This window comes from Malaclemys terrapin, chromosome 1 (genome assembly GCF_027887155.1).
Source record: "Malaclemys terrapin pileata isolate rMalTer1 chromosome 1, rMalTer1.hap1, whole genome shotgun sequence".
Taxonomy (NCBI): Eukaryota; Metazoa; Chordata; order Testudines; family Emydidae; genus Malaclemys; species Malaclemys terrapin.
Genome location: NC_071505.1, coordinates 231,513,465 through 231,533,654, shown reverse-complemented (window position 1 = coordinate 231,533,654; position 20,190 = coordinate 231,513,465). Strand labels below are relative to the sequence as shown.

Genomic DNA, 20,190 nt, shown 5'->3' with positions numbered 1-20,190 from the left:
TCACCCACGAAAGCTTATGCTCCGATACATCTGTTAGTCTTAAAGGTGCCACAGGACACTCTGTTGCTTTTTACACATCCAGACTAACACGGCTACCCCTCTGATACTCAACGTACCATATATATTTTAAATACTTGGGTTATTCCTTTTATTTTGGTCAAGTAAATTCTCACTACAGTTAACAAAAAATCAGAAAAAAATGCTGCTGAAATATTTAAGGTAACCAAGGAATAGGTTTTATGAACTTCAATTTCTGGTTTCTGACTTTTATTGTGTATTACGTAAACCGAATAAAAATGCATGTATGCAAATAGCTATTTGCTGGTTTAGAATATTCAAGCATCCAAACAAGAGTATGAAACTACTCAACATTATATCTTCTGAAATGCTAACCGTCACACTGTAACTGTCGAGTACAGATGATAAAATGAATTGCCAGTTCAAGTGCCAAGTAATTCTGTAGGAGAACTAACAATCTAAATTTAAGTTATTAAAGGCTAGTTACCATGAGATTGTGAAGTCTGAATTATCGCTAGCCAGCTAATCAGGATATTTAACTTTCCTGGACTTATTTTTTTATTCCAAATTGCAAATAATGTCCTTTATACTTTTTTAAAATAACCTCTTCAGAAAGGATCAAATCACACATATCTACATCTATCGTAACTATTTACTTTAGAAACTCCTCTACCAAAATTATAACCGTTAATACTGGTTAACAAAAATATTTTTCTCTTAACAGTATTTCAGTATTGGATTCCCAGAATTAAGTACACAATTATACAACAAAAATCAGTTGTAATTGTTCTTATTGCTTATCACTGCATCGACAGACATTCTTTTCAAGCTGGAAGAGGGGAGCAAAGGGAAGAAAAGGGAGTAGCGTGCATAAGACAGAGGGGAATGCCTGCTCAATAGGGAAGCACTGGTAGGACTTACAGCAGAAGAGCTATTGGTGAGGAAGTGACATTTTATTTACTGGAGTAGGGACAGAGCCTATTTGGACAGGTGAATTTTGTTTAGACGATCAGAAATTATTTCCGTTTCTCGTATGGGAGGTCAATTTTTTTTAAGCAGTGTGTGTGGATGAGTTCCAACGGCCAGCTCCAGCCCTTATTATGAGCATCAGCTGCTGCTGCATGCTTAGCATTTATTTGTTCCTCTGCTGCAATGCAGTTCCTTTACCAGTGCTTGCTGGCAAAGTTTGTAGTTGCATTTTATTTAACCCGTTCCTATCTCTTAAAACAAAATGGTTAATTCATTCTCATTTTCTCTAAACATTTCTACCTTTATTCTTTATATGCAAAAATTTAAAAAAAGCAAAATATTTATAACAGACATTCAAAAGGTGATTAATTCCAACAATATCTTCTCACCAGTTTGGGTTTTAGCTGATCCTCACTATCTCCATGCCCAAGGCGTCCATATCTCCCTTTTCCCCATGTATAAAGATCCCCTGCTGCAGTAATACATGCACTGTGTGCTCCACCAGCAGCGATGTCAACTACTTCTATCCCTCGCAAAGACTCAATTACACGAGGACGATCACAAGGACTGCAACAGAATAGTTTAAACAGACAAAAAAAAATGAATAAAATGCTCCGATTAAGTAATATACATAACTAGCAACTCTCTCAGGAATCCTTTTGCTCATTTTGAACTATTACTTGTTTCTGGTCATTTTCCTAAAGAAAATAAGTATGAAAAACATCATTCAGAATAATCCTATTCTTACAGGTTCACACAGCCTAGAAGTATTTACCAACATATTTTATCAATGAGTTTCCGTGTGCATAATTAAGGCTAAGATTTTGTCACGGATATTTTTAATAAAAGTCATGGACAAGTCATGGGCAATAATGAAAAATTCACAGAAGCCCCTGACCTGTCCCTGACTTTTACTAAAAATATCCATGACAAAATGGGGAACCTGAGCAGCTGGGGGTGGCCTGGGAGGTCCAGAGACCTCCACCACCTGTGGGGGTATGGAGCTGCAGGGTCCCCCTCTGCTGGCAGCTTGGCGCTCCGGCGGTCCCCATTTCCCCCAGGGAGGCGGAGAGCAGCAGGGGTCCCCTGTCACCCACAGAGGCAGAGAGCCGCGTGGAGCAGGTCTCCCGTCGTCCCTCCATTCCTTCGTAGGCTGCAGGAGTCTGCAGCTCCCAACCTGCACTGGCTGAAGTCATGGAGGTCTTTGGAAGTCACAGATTCCGTGACTTCTGTGACCTCTGTGACTAAATCGCAGCCTTATGCATAATTGTGGATCATAAGCATATAGTCACTTACTGTGCAAGCATACTATTAACATTTTCATTTAGATTCTGAAGTATCACTTAAATACCTCAAAACTGTTCAGACTCCTTTGTGTCATTTCAGCTAATCTGTCCTACTACAACTTCCCAGATAAAACCAATACAGTAGTAATGGCTTAATTAAAACAAAGGAGTCCAAACATTTATCTCCAAAAATGAATCAATGTTCATTAAAAATACAATTTAACATATTGTGATGAAATTGCTAGTGTAAAATGTACTACTATCCTCTACCAGATGGAATCAGAACTGCCATACTCTGTCAAAATCCCTGTGCCTCTACCAGAGAATGGAGTTTCTCGTTCAGCTCAAGCAGTATGGGGCTTGTGCCTTTGGAGCAGGAGAATCTTAGTTTTAATCCCTGTAGTGCCATAAAATTCCAAATATTCATAATGTACAACCCCTTGAGGCAGCCATAGATTTGTTACAATACAATATATAGCCAATAACAAAAATAAAAAATTGACTACTTTTTTCCCCTAAAAATATTTTATTAAAATATTATACTGGCTTCTCTAGTTTCAAAAAAAGCCAATCCTCGAGTAGGTATGGAAAGCTAGGACTTTGATCTACCTATAGATTAGGCAATATTTGTCCAATGCTCCAACTATATAAATCCCATTAATACATATGCATCAACATCTCAACATAAAAGGTTTTCAAAACGTTACCTTCTGTTTCCGTGACCCAGTTTACCATCTTCTGCCTCACCCCAAGAATAAACTTCTCCTTCTGAAGATAGTGCCAAACAGTGCTTTCCTCCTGAGTTCACAGCAACTTTCTTTATGAACACATGCTGAATGGATTCCAGCAATGTTGGTGTGGAAACTGACTCAGTTCCTCCAATTCCAAGCCTGCCACCTGCACCATATCCAGTGGCATAAAGCTTCAATGAATAAACAAAGTGTATTGTAATCGTTAACTTCCTGAATAGGAACATTCATTTAAACTACATGATACATTCAGTGCAATTAACTGGATTCTAGTATTCATTGCTTCCTTAGTGACACAAAGGACAGAAACATTCTTTGCACATCTGAATTTTCTTTCCTGTAAAGTACAGAATATATACACTTAGAGTAACTGTATATATCAAAACTCAAATGGGTTTGTCTTTAACTTGACATCAGAAAGCTACATTAGTACATAAGCTAAACTTCTCTTATGGGGAGAAGAGGGAACTTCCAAGTGACTTAGTTTTGAGCAGCTGTTTTTCCCCATGAATCATTTTGAAATGAGAACAGGAGTACTTGTGGCACCTTAAAGACTATCAAATTTACCTGAGCATAAGCTTTTGTGGGCTACAGCCCACTTCTTTGGCTGCATCTTTGTTCGTCTTTAAGGTGCCACAAGTACTCCTGTTCTTTTTGCGGATACAGACTAACACGGCTGCTACTCTGAAACTTGTCATTTTGAAATGATGTTTTAGCACAAACTCTGTAGGCTTGCTAAACAGAACTGACATACAGGCTTTTATGGTCCAAAGAGGTTTAATAATATCTATGTATGCCCCCGACATTTTAAGAGTCAGTTACATGCATTTACATGGTAGAAAGTAATTGTCTAAATTACCTTCAAACATTTAGTTTACACAAACTAGGTTTAAGTAAAAATAATTAAGACATTCTCACAACTAAATTTTCCCTGTCTATATTTCACGAATTTGATTGGCATAGTGTGATATTGAATGTCTATGGGAAACTATCATACAGCAAATTGTTAAGCCCGCAATTTCAACTTTAACTTTCAATTTCCTTGTTTTTGATTACATCAAACAAATTAGATAGAAGGCTTAAATTTCTTTCCCTCAATAGTCAAACTCTTGAGCAACAATTCTACACATGTGAAGCACATCAGCATTCCCATCAATAAGAGTAGACATTCAAAATAATGCTAATTGTTTGTTCAGAAGCAGATATCGGTGTTAAAATCAGCATAGCTTTCTAAGCTTAGAGCTGGTATCATCATCTTCTGTACAGTGCAAAACTTTTCTTCGGTACAGTAGAGAATTTTATTATACTAGGTCCTTGTTCACCCTGTCAGTACTGGCAGTTGTGTGTGGGTTTGTTTTGGGTTTTTTTAAATACAAGTTTTGCAAAATTTACACTGAGTCAACCAATCCCACTCACACTGGCAGGCTGACATTTGCCAGGGAAGTCTAACTTGAACAATTATTTATTGTAACCCTTACCTTCCCATCAGCAGTCACGGCAAACAGAGTCTGTTCACCACCAATTAACTGCACAGGTCTAAGTGTGGCAAGGGCTTCACATGGAGTTGGAACTTTCACCTTTGCCCCTTCAATACCTCCAAGCTGTCCTCTATGATTATGACCCCAACCATAAATAGTGCCACTACCTCCAGCTGAAAGGGTCCAGTCATCTGGTCTCCTACAGATAATTCAAAGGAACACAAAGGAAAAGTGTAGAAGATTGAAAATGGAAGCTTTGATATGCTAAGCTTTTCATTCTAACACTCAAATTTGAAATGTCACAAGACCAAAACATTATGGCAGATTAACATAATAACCTGTTCATCCATTGCACAAGCTGTTCATCTTGCTCTCTCTTAAAGGCATCATGGCTCTCATGGAGAACATCCATATTCTCATTATCTGCCATTAATTCTCGGATTTTCTTTGCCACCTGCAATGTTATCCTGGATTAGAAACCATTACTTAAAATAATAGTTACTCTTACTTAACACTTGGCATAAGGGTGTTTAAATCTCAGCTATTTTCTTCCTCAGATTTAAGTATATTGTTAATACAGAGCTTCATAATTAATTTCTTTTAACACACCCACATGTTCTGTTACCCTATATGAAAATATTTCTGCAGTACCTCATCAAGGAAAAGGCGAGGCAATGAAGTTCTCTTATCAAGAGCAACAGCAACCCTGGAGGCCATACAGTATCTTCTGAACCAAGCCCATTTGTGTGTCTCTGCACAGCAAGGAAGAGTGTCCAATTCTAGATCACAAGCAAGAGCTACAAGCACCTGCAAAAATAAATAAATAGAAACAATTCTGGAGCTATATTGCATTTTGGGTGCAGTAGAGGTGTGATTTAGTTCAGTGACACTAAGCTCCAGGTGGAAATAAGCATGCACTCAGTGGATCCTTTACTGGATGTTCTTGACGTAGGATGTGGCAGTTTTCTGGAAGTGTCATTTTACTTTGTTTACCATACATGCTTGCTAATATAAAATTCCAACAGAACCATGCTACTTAATTATCCAATATTAGTATCTTGTTACCTTAAAGAAAGGGCTGTGAAGCAACTGCTTGCCACCTCTCACAATAGGATCTTCATAGTCAAACTGCCGCTGCAAAGCTTCTGGAAGGCCTTTAACCAAAGCAGCTAAAGCACTGCCTGTGAAACTCTGGAAAAAAAACGAAAAAAAAAAACCAAAAACAAAGAAACAAAAAAAAAACCAACAACAAAAGGCAAAGTTAATCCATACACTTAATATACAACGGTAGAAAGGGGAAATTCTTAGGGTAGTTGTGATGGAAAATTAATTGCAATTTGATAACCAATGTGGAACATGAGCTCTGTCCAGCCCCTAATAGGCATCTGTCCATATCACAACCACCACCCTTACTGGCAATTCCAGATGCAAAGAAGTAGATGATACAAAGTATGAACTAGTCTTTTGTTCTTAAATGAAGACCCTCCAGAAAAAATTTGAAGCTAACTGGCAAGCTGGTGTGGGGAAGGGTGCCCACCTGTATTTTCCCTGTCTGTAGCTAACCACAGATTTCTGTTATCACAGCTGCATCTGGCACCTTTCATGAGTATTACATTAATTTGAACATTTAACATTTAACAAAGATTTTACTACTGATAATTTGAGCTTCTTACCATAGTTCGTGTTTCTCCATCATTATCCCCTAGAATCCTGTTTATGTTGATAGATTGGCCAAACTCTGTTGTTAGCAGCTTTCGTAGTCTCTGCAAGGCCCACATTCTGTGTCCAGCAGCTAAAATGGCAAAAAGAAAACTTAAATTGCTTATAATATCATTTTTACATCTAATCAATAGACTTCATTTTAAATTTGCACCTACCTAGGGCACTTAATTGAGCACACGCTGCAAGTGACGCTGCCAGGCGAGGAACTATACTCCTATTGGAAGCAAAATTCAAGCGGAAATCCAGCAAACATGTTACCAAATCCATTGATGGACAAGAAAGAATGCAGCGATCTGAAAGGAGGTCTTTAGGGCCTGTGAAAAAAAAAAGTTAGCTTTTTTAGTCACTTAGTTATCATGAGAATCTTAGTAAGTGGCCTGAGATCTAACACCTTCAGCACTCATTATAAAACAAGTACAGTAACTCCTCACTTAACGTTGTAGTGATGTTCCTGAAAAATGCTACTTTAAGCGAAATGATGTTAAGCGAATCCAATTTCCCCATAAGAATTAATGTAAATGGGGGGGAAGGGTTAGATTCCTGGGGGAAAAAAATTCGCCAGACAAAAGACATTATATTTACACACACACACACACACACACACACACACACACACACACACTATAAGTTTAATACTATTTAATACTGTATACAGCAATGATTATTGTGCATCTTGGTTGAGGTGGTGGAGTCAGAGGGTGGAAGAGGTTGCAATATTTTCCAGGGAATGTCTTGCTGCTAAATGATGAACTAACGCTCGGCTGAGCCCTCAAGGGTTAACACATTGTTGTTAATGTAGCCTCACACTCTACAAGGCAGCACAAAGAAGGGAGGAGACACAATAGACGCATGGCAATGGCTGCAAACATTCCCTGCGGAAACTGAATGTGATGATGAACCCACACTATCCCACTGGAGCACACCACTCTCTCCACTTTCCAAAGTGCAGACACACAGTGTGTGTGAGAGACATGCACATTGCCCCTTTAAGTATGCTGACCCCACTCTAAGTACACTGCCTTTTTAAGTAGATCAGCAAGTTGAGACAGCAGCTGCTGCCAGCAAGCTCCCTCCATCCTGAGCCCTGTTTTGTTCCCTACCCCCCACTCTGTGGAGATGGGGTAAAGGAGCAGGGGGAGGGGGTCACCCTGACATCAGCACCCCTCTTCCCCCCAATCCCCTACACAGCAAGCAGGAGACTCCCGGGAGCAGCTCCAAGACAGAGGGCAGGAGCAGCACATGGCAGTGGCAGGAGGGGCAGGGAACTTAGGGAAGCTGATGAGGGGGCTGCCGGTCCACCCTGGTTCCAAGCACCCACCAGCTAGCTCCAATGGGCTGCTCTTCCTGCAAGCAGTGGACAAAGCTGGTGGCTGCCAAACAACGTTATAAGGGAGCACTGCACAACTTTTAACGAGCATGTTCTCTAATAGATTAGCGACGTAACAACGAAACAACGTTAACCGGGACGACGTTAAGTGATGAGTTACTGTAGTTCTAATCCAGATAATCATCTTTCCAAGAAGAGTATGCCAAAACTGTATCCTCACTTATTTATGTATCTTGTTACTTTATTGATGTATTTCTCTTTTCTAAATAAACATGTATAAGTGGACAAGGCAACCTTTGCTTATGAATACCTGAATCACTCCTCCACCATATATTATAACTTACCTGCAGCTGGCATGATAGGATAAACAGTGAATCGCCATCCCCATCCATTCACAGAGCCATCACTGATGAACTTCCACTTTAATTCATCTCCTGGAATTCGCAATTCACTAGACCAATCGGACCACTCACGACCTGTTACGGTGGGATAGTACAGACATACATTTTCATCCATACTTACTAATAATTATTTCAGTCATCCATAAAATATCATATAGCTACTAGATGCTAGTTGCTGTAAGCACTGAATGAATGTTTCCTGGGGGGAGGGGGAGGGGGAGGGGGAATCTGTAAATGAAGCACATAAATGTGCATATAAAAATAGCTATAATCCAAGACAAGAAGCAATTTCCTGACAACACAATTTTGTTCCTGCTTGAAAAGCTCAACTTAAATTGTCATCTAAGAGATGCCTTCAGTTGTTTTAATACCAAAGTCAGTTACACTTCTGAAAGTCCACTTTCCCATGGAAAAAATAAAATGTTGGCAACACGCAATCCATAACAATATATAAAATGAATTCACTATTTAGAATCTTTTCCCACTTTCTCAGTTCAGGGCAATTGCACCTGTCTTTCCCACCAATGGTCCAGCAACAGCACCCATTCTCAGGCTTCCCTGTCTTCACTGGGTTATTCCCAGCAGAGAGAGGTTGATCAAAGCACATCTACTTGTTCTCTCTGCAGAAACTGATAATAGTTATAAAGTACCAAACAGTTCTTTTTACGTAAGCTTATTTCATTACTAAGATAAAAGTCCTACAGAGAAAATAATAAGAGAACTTACACACATGCTAATAAGCTTACCAGATATCACCCCACTTCTAACATGAAGGACTGCTCCTGCCAGAGTCCAACACCCCACCCAAGGGGTTCTCTTTGTGGTGACAAGATCATCACAGCTTTAGCTCAGAACAAGCACATTCATAAACATGTTTAGTCCACCCTTTATACAGTTCAGGGGACTCTGACCTGGAGTTTCCAGAAGCATGTAATTAGTACACAAAGGATCTCTCCTCCCAGTGCAAGGCTCCAAAAGGTTGGCTTCAGAGGAGAGAATTTGCTTTTCCCTCACCCCCACATACTTCCTAGGAAACCTACTGCAAATGTATTGTCCCAAAAAGCCCTTTGATGTTCCTAATACCTTCCAGAGATTGCATGAAATCTTGTCTTCCTGCTAAAGAAGTTCCACATAATCTCACAATAGTACAAAAACATTTACATTTTTAATACAAAGATAAAAATTCCAAAGATATTTACCTTCATTCAATAAAACTGAACTCAACTGAATGAGATTTGTCCACAATATTGCATATCTGTCCCAACCACCATTAAGCAACTTAAATACAGTACTAAAACAAATATAAACTTGTGTGCCCAAATTGATATGAGATCCAATGTGAAGGCATGCCTTCTTGCTCCCTACATCTACTTTCAGACACCAGTAGACACATATCTCAATTTGAATAACCTTGGTTCAGGGAGATGGTGGACACCAGAAGGCCCATGCCACTACACAGATTCAAAGTGCTCCATAAAATGGACTTCTGCTCTTGGAGGAAGGGTCAGCAGAAATGGTAGCCATCATGATCCATAGCTTGCCCATACTTTAAATGGCACACTTGATGAGAGTGAGAAAGGAAAATACCACATGGGTGAGTAAATGAAAGAAGAAAACTGACAGAGATACTGGATATATGATTTGATCCAAGGAAGGGGGGAGGAGAAATGAAAGAAAGAGGAGAGGAAGAAAGTGCAAGTGATAGAATTTAAAAACTCTCCAGCCTGTGCCCAGATTTTATTTAGAGCACTTGAGAGCAGAAAGATTTGCCTTTAATGTAGTAAAACCCGTATTTCCAGAATTTTAAAATTCTTACAAAGAAAAAAAAAAACTAGCATTCCTGTTATAAAATACCGTTTCACACTATGTTCAGATTCATTAAAAATAAATATCTTGGTTATACAGAAAATTGTACACCACACATACTAGGAACCATTTGGGGATGTAACAGTAAAATCAGCATTTACATCTGATCTTAAGGCACAGGCAGGAAAACTTATTTTACAAATCACAACAGAATTACCAAGCAACAAATTAAAAAGTAAAGCAAATTAAACAATATGTTTCAATCCTGCCCCAGAACAATTACCACATGCTGCCAGCTTATACTGGTCTTTATACATAGAGGTTAGAATGTTAAAACAGATTTTAAATGTGGAGTCTATCAAAAATAATTTAGGCTGCAGATTAAGGTTGAAATTCTTCTGTAAAATACACTACTTTATTTGCACTTTAGAAATTACTTTGCATATACGCACAAATATTAAAAGTTGTTTCTGTTAAATAATTAATTACCAGAATCTACGTGTGTTTCAATTTTGGTTATGCATGCTTCAGAAATAATCTAATGTATTGAGACAACTGCCTAAACTTTTTAAATGTTATTAAAAAAAACATTGTAAATCAATACTAGATATGTATTTTTCTAGCCTATTCTCCACCCAAAATAAACCTATTGCGATACAACAAGAGCATATTTCATCCAACATTCAACAGTAAGATAAACTAAGCACTTAATAAAAATAAAGTAAATATAACATTTGATTCTCATCACCTGATCGGACTGAAACTATCCTGTTGACTCCATCCATTATGGTGAGAGGGTCATGGCGCCGCTCTGTAGAACACTGGCGATCAAATTCTACTCTGAGTCCCTCAGCACCTAACAAGTAAAGTACTTTATATAATTAAACAATAAGTAAAATGGGGAAAATGTAAGCTTTAAAAGTCCATTGAATTAAAACACTGTTTGAACTGTTCTATGCTGATCAAGCGAGAACTAGAGAAAGGAGACTAGAGCAGCTTGGGTTGTTTAGTCTGACAAAACGAAGGCTGATGGGGGGATATGATTGCTATCTTTAAATATATCAGAGGAATAAATACAAGGGAGGGAGAGGAATTATTCCAGCTTAGTACTAATGTGGACACGAGAACGAATGGATATAAACTGGCCGTGGGGAAGTTCAGGCTTGAAATTAGACGAAGGTTTCTGACCATCAGAGGGGTGAAATATTGGAACGGCCTTCCGAGGGAAACGGTGGGGGTGATGGACCTGTCTGGTTTTAAGATCAAGTTAGATAAGTTTATGGAGGGAATGGTTTAATGGTAAAACATAGTAGCCAAGGAATACCAAGCAATGGTAGGTAAATAGTATAATGGCTAACAGGGGTCAGGCTAGAGACTCTTGCCTACATGCTCGGGGTCTTACTGATCGCCATATTTGGGGTCGGGAAGGAATTTTCCTCCAGGGTAGATTGGCTGAGCCTCTGGAGGTTTTTCGCCTTCCTCCGCAGCATGGGGCAGGGATCACTAGCAGGAGGGTCTCTGCCAATTGAAGTCACTAAAACACAGGATTGGGGACTTCAACAGCAGAGTCCAGGGAAGGGGTAGGGACGGTTTTGTGGCCTCAAGCATGCAGGGGGTCAGACCAGATGATCATAATGGTCTCTTCTGACCTTAAAGTCTCTGAGTCTATGAACATAGCTATTTTCTATTAAGATAATTATTTGCCTGTAATTAATGTCCCTTGAAAGTATTACATAGTATAGATACACACCACCCATGAATTTGGGCCAACTGTATATGACAATGTTCAGAACACTCCAAACCTTACATGATCTGTTAAAGCATGTCAGAGCAAAGCATACCTGCAAGCTGAGGCAAAATGGCTAACAGCATCAGAAGTCTAACTTTTGGACAGTATTAAATCAATTCAAAATGAAACCACAATGCACAGAGAAAAATTATAGTCTAATAGTTAAGGCCAAGGACAAAGAAAATAATTTATTTCTGGCCCTGATAATGATTTTCTATGTGATTACGGGCAAGCTGTTCCCAATGTCCTAATGAAACAAAAATTAGATGTAGTCTTCAGCAGCAGAGCAGCTGTGTACCAAATCCAGTACTGCCCAGAGAACCTGAATTCCTGAAGAGTACATTTAACAGGTTCAAGAAAGGTTATTATTAAGCGTACAAATTTTTATTATGATAACAGGTATGTTAAAACTACCCAATTTACTCGAACATTTTAGTGAAGATTCAAAATGGATTATTGTAAACTGAATCTAAGTGTCTGTTCCTGCAAATCTGCATAATGTAAGTAACTGAATGGATAATTTCTCATCTCATATAAATCTTATCAGTATTCCATACCTGGTATTTTAACAGTGCCACTGGTTGAAGTATCATCTGTATATGGATGGCTACTTTCCACCACCACTGGCTGTGAAGAAAGACGACCACTTTGCGAGTCTGTAGCCACATCTTCTAACTCTGTAACACACAGCTCCAACAACATGTCAGCAACCTAAAAAAAATACATCTCAACTGATTATACACATCTTCATAAAGAAAAAAATTCAGTCTTCTAGAAAAAACTGATAACGAGAGTAAGCCCTGATCCCCATCCTTCTTGGTGTCTTGTCCATTACATTCCAATATTCCAACAGAATAGGTAGGAATAAATGAAATAAGCCTCTATTTCAGTTATTTGAGCAATGCAACAAGAAGCAAATATCACATTAAACCCAAAATAGGCAAGAAAAATAAGTTTTAAATGCCCATTCAACAAACAAATGAAAACATCAAAGGTAAGTGTTAAGATAACGGAATGCTAAAATATGCTAATACCCGTGGTCCTCAACCGGGGGTCCATGAGCCCTTTCAAAGGGGCTACGGGGCCCCATGGCTGAAACCCAAAGCCTGATCTTTGACACTCCCTACAGGGCTGAAGCCAGGAGGCACGGGACTGAAGCGCCGATCTCCGGCACCCCACACGGGGCTAAAGCTCCAATCCCCAATGCTCCCCTCGGAGCTGAAGCCAGGAGCAGCGGGGCTGAATCTTGGAGCCCCGAGCCCTGGTGCTCTCCGTGTGGCAAAAGCTCTGAGCCCATGGGCAGAGTTGGGGGATATGGAGGGCGCTGACCCCCCTACCCCAAACTGCACAGAAGAGCAGGGCAGTCGTGGGGGCAGCTCCCTCCCTGCCCCCCATCTCCTTCTCTCCCCGCCCCCTGGCCAGGTCGGAGGTGGGAAGCCAGAATAAGACAGAGCGGGACAGCTGCTGCTCTGGCTGGTGACATGGAGCAGGCAGCTGCAGCATTCCCTCATCTCCTGCTGGTGCCCGGGGTTGAAGCTGCCCCCTCGGCTCCCAGCCCCCTTTGCTCCCACAGAGGCAGACAGTAAGAGCCACCTGGGTGGGAGGACCCAGCTCCATGGCTGGCAGAGCCCTCCGGGACCAGGACCGCAGGGGAGCCCTCCCAGCGCACAGCCCCTACACTACTCCTTTCCCTATACTCTGAGCTACCCTCCATGCCTGCACACAGCCCCTAGCTAGCCCTCTCCCTGCACACTGAGCTACCCCCATACCTGCACACAGCCCCTAGTTATCCCCTCTCTACACCCTGAGATACGCCCCTGCTCGCACGGAGCTGGCTCAAGCCTTGCTGGCCTCTGCCTCCCTCCCCCAAAATAGAAGTCCCTGCCCCAAGAGCCCCCAATCCCCGCTGTGTCCTGGAGTTTTTATAGCACGTGGTGGGGGCCTCCAGGGGAAAAAAAAGGTTGAGAACCCCTGGCAATTGACTCTCATTGATTTCTACAGCAAACAGCTATATTCATTTGGTATTCCAATTAAAGGTATATGGACTCTTATATTAGTATAAGATAATTATTAGTTTTTATGTTTGTAAAAACCTACATCTTCTGAACCTATATCTTCAACGAGTAGGAGTCACCTCAACAGAATGAGAAAGAAGGGAGGATAGTTAAAATGCAGTAAGACAACAAAAATCACTTTGACTGACCTGTGGGTATGCAGTGCCCATTCCAGACAGCACAGCAGAAAGAACATCCTTTCCCTTCTCACCAGCCCTGGTGGAGACAGCAAGCTTCAGCAGGTCAACCATGACTCGTGTGTCATCCGGTACTAAAAGACTAGTGAACTCATCCAAGTATTGGGGCTCAGGACCAGATACTTTACTTTGGCTTTCTACATCCTGAAAGAGAAATTCAAGAAATATATAATATATAATGAAGAAAGATGGAAGAAAGATTTTATATAATAAACTGAGTTAAGTTGCCTATAAAAACCCAACATGGTTACTAACCTGTTCTATAACTGTTGTTCTTTGTGATGTGTTGCACATGTCCATATCGCTTCAGATGTGTGCATGCCCAGTGCACTAGCATTACAGACTTTTCCCTTAGAGGTACCCCCACATAAGGGCAGCCCATGCACCCGCTGCTGCCTCCTACTGCTACACAATGGCACAAAGGGTACAGCCACCTTGATCCTCCTCAGTTCCTTCTTACCAGACAGATTTTGATAGAAAGGGGAAGGAGAGTGGGTCATGGAACGGACATGTGCAACATCTCACAGAACAACAGTTACAGAGCAAGTTAGTAACCATTTTTCTTAAGTGATTGCACATGTTCATTCCGTTTCAGGTGTCTCTCAAGCAGGTCAATCAGGAGATGGGATCAGAGTCGACCTGAATAATCACAGAAGGACTAAATGTCCGAATTGGATATCTCTAGACTGTTGAGAGATGGCATTAGAATCAGAGATATGTACTGATGACCAAGTTGCAGCACTACAAACAGCCACTACAGGCACATGAGCTAAAAAGGCTGCAGAGGCCATCTGAGATCTCGTTGAACATGCCAGCAGGCTGTCTGGGGAAGTTACATTGGTCATGTTGTAGCACAAACGTATACAGGAGGAAATCCACAATAAGATTCTTTGAGATGAGACTGGAATGCCCTTCATCCTGCCTGCAACTGCCACAAACAGTTATGAAGATGGCCTATGGTTTAGTCCTATCCAAGTAAAATGCTAATGCTCTCCTAACAGCAAATGTGTGGAGTCTCTCCTCATTCTTAGGAGAATGAGGATTGGGGAAGAATGTTGGTAAATATAATGCCTGACTGATATGGAAGTGAGAAACCATGCTGGTGTTACAGTTGTGCTTGTAAGGTGTGTTCCTCCCTCTGGCATGAGTCGAGGGGGACACCCGCTCAGCTGACTGATCAGTAAAGAACTTGAAGCCGTCTTCTCGACTCCCGTGCCTCCTTGGGGTAATTGGGCAGCTCCAGGGGGAAACGAGCCCATTTGGCTAACACTGGTGAGAAATTTTGGATGAAGGTGAAGATATACCTTTCCCTTGTATAAGATACCTGATGGATCATTTACCAGGGCTCTCAATTCCCTCACTCTTCTTGCAGAGATAATTGCCACCAAAAAGGCTGGCTAACTTGAAAGATGAAGCAACAAACAGAGAGCAGGCAGTTCAAAGGGCAAGGTGGGGGTGTATAATAATGTTCAAATCCCCACGAGGGAACATAATACCTCCTTTCAGTCCTCTTAGCTGTGTGAGGCACGGAAGACGGTTTTTACCACAACACTCTAGTGGGCTCCCAAATAGCCTCATTTATGGGCAGTGCCACTCAAGAAGGCCCCGCAGATGCCAAATTGCCAACCAATCTGCCTGAGCTCTCCTGAACTACTTCCATCTGTATATCAGGGTGGAAGCCATTCTCTTAAGGAGGTTCTGATGGGCCCTATAATCGTCCAGAGAAGGTGAAAAAACACTGGACACTACCACCTGATCAAGTGATGAGGAGGAGGAACCCAAGGCTGGCTGAAATGGTGCTTCTCCCAATTCCTCCAAAGTGAGATTCATTGGGGCAGACTGTTCAAGTTTGATACTGAGCTCAGTACCAGGAGTGGCTTCTTGAAGATCTCAACGTTACCAGTAACTCAGTGGTGGTTAGGGCACTACCTAGGATATGAGATTCAACTCCCTGCCTAATTTGAAACCGAGACATAGGGCAGGTCATACTACCGCTTAAGTCTATCTAACCTACGTCGCTTAGGGGTATGAAAAAGAAACCCCCCTGAATGACGCAAGTTATAGTGACCTACAAGCTGTCCACACCAATGCTATGCCGGTGGGAGATGCTCTCCCACTGACATAGCTTCTGCCTCTCACAGAGTTGGAGTAATTATGTCGATGTAATTACCTCTCCTGTCGGCATAGAGCACCTTCACTAGATGTGCTGCAGCTGCGCTGATGTAGCGCTTCTAGTGTAGACCTGCCCTTAGTCCTGGGTCTTCCACATCCCAGGTGAGTGCCCTAAGCACCAGACCATTATTGATTATTCTGGGGTAGGGGTCCCTCTCTCCCCTTTTCCTCTGGGTCTCCCACATCCCACGTGAGTGATCTAACCACCAGGCTATTGGTTATTCTCGAGTCCCTCTCTCCCCTTCCAGAAATTCCATCCTGACCATAAGAAACCTTCCCAACTAAATTTTTGTCAAAATAAGATACTTTTTCATGAAACATTTCAGCTTTAACAAAACCGCACTTTTAGATGGGAAAAATTTTCAAAAAATTTGTGACCAGCTCTACCTAGCACCATAAAAAATACATTTGCATTACTCAAAGCTAACTAACTACATAGAGTTGCATATGGCACTCTCAACCATATGGCACTTGCACCAGAAATTTTTTTTTCCCTCTGCTGACATAACTTGTCAAACACCAGAACAATTCAATTGCTTGATGGAGACACATAATAAAACCTATAATCTTAAAAATATTAGCAATATTACTTCTTTGGTTTTCGTCATGGTCTCTGCTATGATACTGGCAGCTCCAGGATCATCAGTGACTGGAATGAAAGGACGAGAAGAGGCAGCAGCAGCTGAGGGAGTTACAGCAGAGGGGGTCACAGCATCTTCTGAAGAAACAACCTAGTCAAAAAACATCATAGTTAACCAGATAGCAGAGCAATAAGATATTCCATGTGTTTAAACAAGCTTAACTAGATTTTGTAAAAAGAAGTTTGTGCTCAGAAAAGAGATGCCTAAAACCAGCAGCATCTTATTCAAGAAATCCCTGTATGAACCTTGCAGTGGTGCCTACTGGCGAACTAAGGGCTTTTCTTCGCTAAGGGACTAAGTCGATGTAAGTTACGCTGCTTCCGTTACATAAAACTACATAAGTGAAGTTGACATAACCTACATCGACTTACTGCAGTGTCTACACCATGCGATTTCAACGAAAGACGCGCTCCCATCAACTTAGCATTTCTTAACCAGACTCGCTAACTCGACGCTGCTGCATCCATCGCAGCAGCGCTGATTTAGTTCGTAGTGAAGACAAGCCCTAAATCAGGGCCCCACTGCACTAGGTACGAACATGCAGTAAAATGACAATTCTTATCCCAAAGAGCTTACAACCTAAAAGACAAGACATAACAGCTGGATGAAACAAACAAGTATATCAGCATGGGGGAATGGAAAAGATGTATCCTCTTTAGTGACAAAATTATTATTACTACTCCTTTTAACACTGAAGAACCCACACAATATGTTTGTATCTGGCTCTTTTTTCAATACATCACACAATAGAAATAATGTTACAATTATTAGTTACATCTGAAATAAGATTTAGACACTGACGATTCTCTTCATCTTGTCATTTCTTCTTTTTTAAATCCAGTTTATAAATTTACCTCTACTTCTTAAACTGTTTCAATACCTGACTAAGAGAACGCCAATATCTTTGAATCAGGTCTAAAACATGGTGAGAAATTACCTTATGTTTTTATCTGATTTACTGGACTCGAAACTTGTGAATTGATCAATTATAATCAGGCACAGCTGACAAATTGCAGGTACTTTATGGAATTGATTCTAAAAGTTAGACCGATGCTGAAGTAGAGTTCTTACACATGTTACTGTCAAATTAAATAAAGGAAAATACTTCACAGTGTTATTGTTGATGGATGTTTCAGCACTCCAAAATTGTTGCTCTGATAGCAAAACTGATTCTGATTTTATTTATTTTACCTCTCCTCTCCTGTCTTGCCAGGGATTTGGACTCAGTCTCTCTTCCACATCCACTGCTAGCACACACTCTTCCCCATTGGCAGGGCTCCCTGTAGAAGCAGCATCTGGTGGTGGGACTGGGGATGAAGAAGGACATTCCACTGGGGCAATCATACTTGCAGGCATCAGTGCTCCAACCACTGCATCCCTAGATCAAAAATGAATAAACTGTTGAGGAAAGACTTACACTAGGACCACCAAATCCTCTCCTTGGAAGAAACGTGTCCTGTTATTCAGCTAGAGTAATACTAAAAGTGATGGTTTTCAATGTTTGCAGTCTACAGGGTAGTTTACTTCCATTCCATATGGGAAGACTCACACTTAGCTGAGATAGTTACAGATGCCTACAGAGTTTGGGGATTTTTAAACCAAAGTCTGCCACAAGTTTCTTTTCAGACTCTTTACCACTAATATTTCTCCTGTCTTTACAAACAGAAATGAACAATCTCAAAAGGAGCCCTCTGCTCTGTGATACACATTCTCAACTGCAAGGTATACAACAAGATTATTGCTGGGAGTTGCACTTTTGGAAAACTATCATTCTGTTCTTATTTGGATGATGCACTCTTACATGAGACTTTTAAAAAAGCTAATATTTTGTTGCAGAGTTTTCTGTTCCACATAAGACAGTCTTGTCAGGAAAACCTGTATCAACAAGTTGATTTCAAGTGAACACTAAAAGGAAATTTAAATGAAGGTAAAGCATACATCCTAGAGCCCTATTTTATACCCACGATTACCTGGTATATGGGAGAAACTGTATGAAGTAGCTTACCATCTATGCTTCATCCTGTAAAATACAAGAATGTTGGCACGCCTACCTGGCATACATGATTTGTAATGCTGTCAATATATGAGATAATGCTTGTTGTTTGGCAAGGTTCCCATCTAGCGACAGAAGAATCTTAGCGAGGGAAGGGCGGTTAGGTTTGGAACTGCTTACACCACTGATTTTGTTACTGGCAGCAGAAGAATCTGCATCTGATGGGACACCTGGGAAAGAGTCAGACATGCTTTTTTAAAAAAAGACTATAATGCATAATAACTAGTTTTGTTTGTTACCTGCTTAATGATACTTTTGGAAAGGATTCTTAGCCTACAATTCGTGTAATTCTGATATGAAACCCAATACTAAATCTAGGTCAGCAACGACTTTCATGTAAAACAGAGTCTAAAACTTACTCATGAGAATGCAGACACCTCAACACCACTAGTTTCCTACTGGCCTCTACAACAATCTTTACTTGGACAAAAAATTAGCAGTTAAGTACTATTTATATATATTGTACATCTATGAAGCTCTGTTATTGCTGCAGTTCTGTCCAGGTAAAAAATAGCGAATGGATTAAAAGACATAGAAACAGCTAAAATATTCTGATATTTTACATAGAACATTTTATTACTCAAATCTAACTAAACTTTGGTTCTGATAAATTGGGAAGGTGCCATCATAGAATGCTGCCTCCCTCTTTAATGGTGGTCACGTGTCTTAGAAATCAATAAGTAAGATAACATTTGCATCAAGAATTATTATTTGTAAGAGGCATATAATACAGAGATTTAATATTATGCTAGCATCCAGAAGCCCCAATCAGGGCAAGGCCCCAACATGACAGGCACTGTATCCCCTGCCCCAAAATAGACAAAAGTCTACAGTCCAAGAAGAATCTCATTTTTGTTAATGCATTTTGGACTTTGACAAACAGTTTAAGACATTTAAAAGTTCAAACTAGCACTAACTTTTGTATGACTCCTCAGCTTCAGGGCACACAATGTTTTAGCTTCCCAAGTCTTGTTCTCTTCTCACTTCCTCCATTTTCAGCAAATCAGTATGTTTAAATGTCTTTCATCCTGCACAGCCACCTCGTCCCCCACACCCGTCCATCTATTCACATCTACAACGCTGCCCCAATCCACAAATATTGTTTAAAAATGTTAAGGAAATAAACACAAGCTTTGTATTACCTAGATAAGAAGCGCCTAAAGGGTCTCTAGCAGTTTGGAACAGTACTGGCTCATGAACAGATGGTGTAGCTACATCCACTGTTGTCCATGCTACACTGTGGGAAGATCCACAAGCAACACGTGTAATTTTCTGGCCTTCTAAACCCTGTACAAGAGTGGGTTTTCTATTGACTGTAGTAGTTCCATTGCCTTGTTGTCCATGATCGTTGTCACCCCAAGCATAAACCTGCCAACAGACAGTTCTATGTGTTACTGTGTTTCATTGAGTCTTTCATATAGTTATTTTCAAAATTACTATGATAGGATCTTATCTCTAAATGACTTACATTACTAATTTAAGATATTGCCAGAGTACCTACCACCTTCATAATTAACAGCTGATGCTT

The 20,190-nt window shown here is 40.6% G+C and overlaps 1 protein-coding gene across 2 annotated transcripts in view; it reads right to left on the bottom strand.

Annotated features, from left to right (window-relative positions):
* Positions 1-20,190, bottom strand: part of HERC2 (HECT and RLD domain containing E3 ubiquitin protein ligase 2) — a 211,145-nt gene that overhangs the window by 30,740 nt on the left and 160,215 nt on the right. For both annotated transcript variants that reach the window (XM_054009114.1, XM_054009124.1), the window contains exons 65-80: positions 19,805-20,030; positions 18,661-18,832; positions 17,801-17,987; positions 16,559-16,699; positions 13,749-13,940; positions 12,103-12,256; positions 10,505-10,612; positions 7,894-8,025; positions 6,378-6,536; positions 6,174-6,292; positions 5,566-5,691; positions 5,152-5,307; positions 4,839-4,954; positions 4,501-4,699; positions 2,981-3,195; positions 1,377-1,554 (exon numbers count right to left, since the gene is read on the bottom strand). In XM_054009114.1, coding sequence (XP_053865089.1) covers positions 1,377-1,554; positions 2,981-3,195; positions 4,501-4,699; positions 4,839-4,954; positions 5,152-5,307; positions 5,566-5,691; positions 6,174-6,292; positions 6,378-6,536; positions 7,894-8,025; positions 10,505-10,612; positions 12,103-12,256; positions 13,749-13,940; positions 16,559-16,699; positions 17,801-17,987; positions 18,661-18,832; positions 19,805-20,030 — 2,580 coding nt within the window. The remainder of the gene's footprint in view (positions 1-1,376; positions 1,555-2,980; positions 3,196-4,500; positions 4,700-4,838; positions 4,955-5,151; positions 5,308-5,565; positions 5,692-6,173; positions 6,293-6,377; positions 6,537-7,893; positions 8,026-10,504; positions 10,613-12,102; positions 12,257-13,748; positions 13,941-16,558; positions 16,700-17,800; positions 17,988-18,660; positions 18,833-19,804; positions 20,031-20,190) is intronic.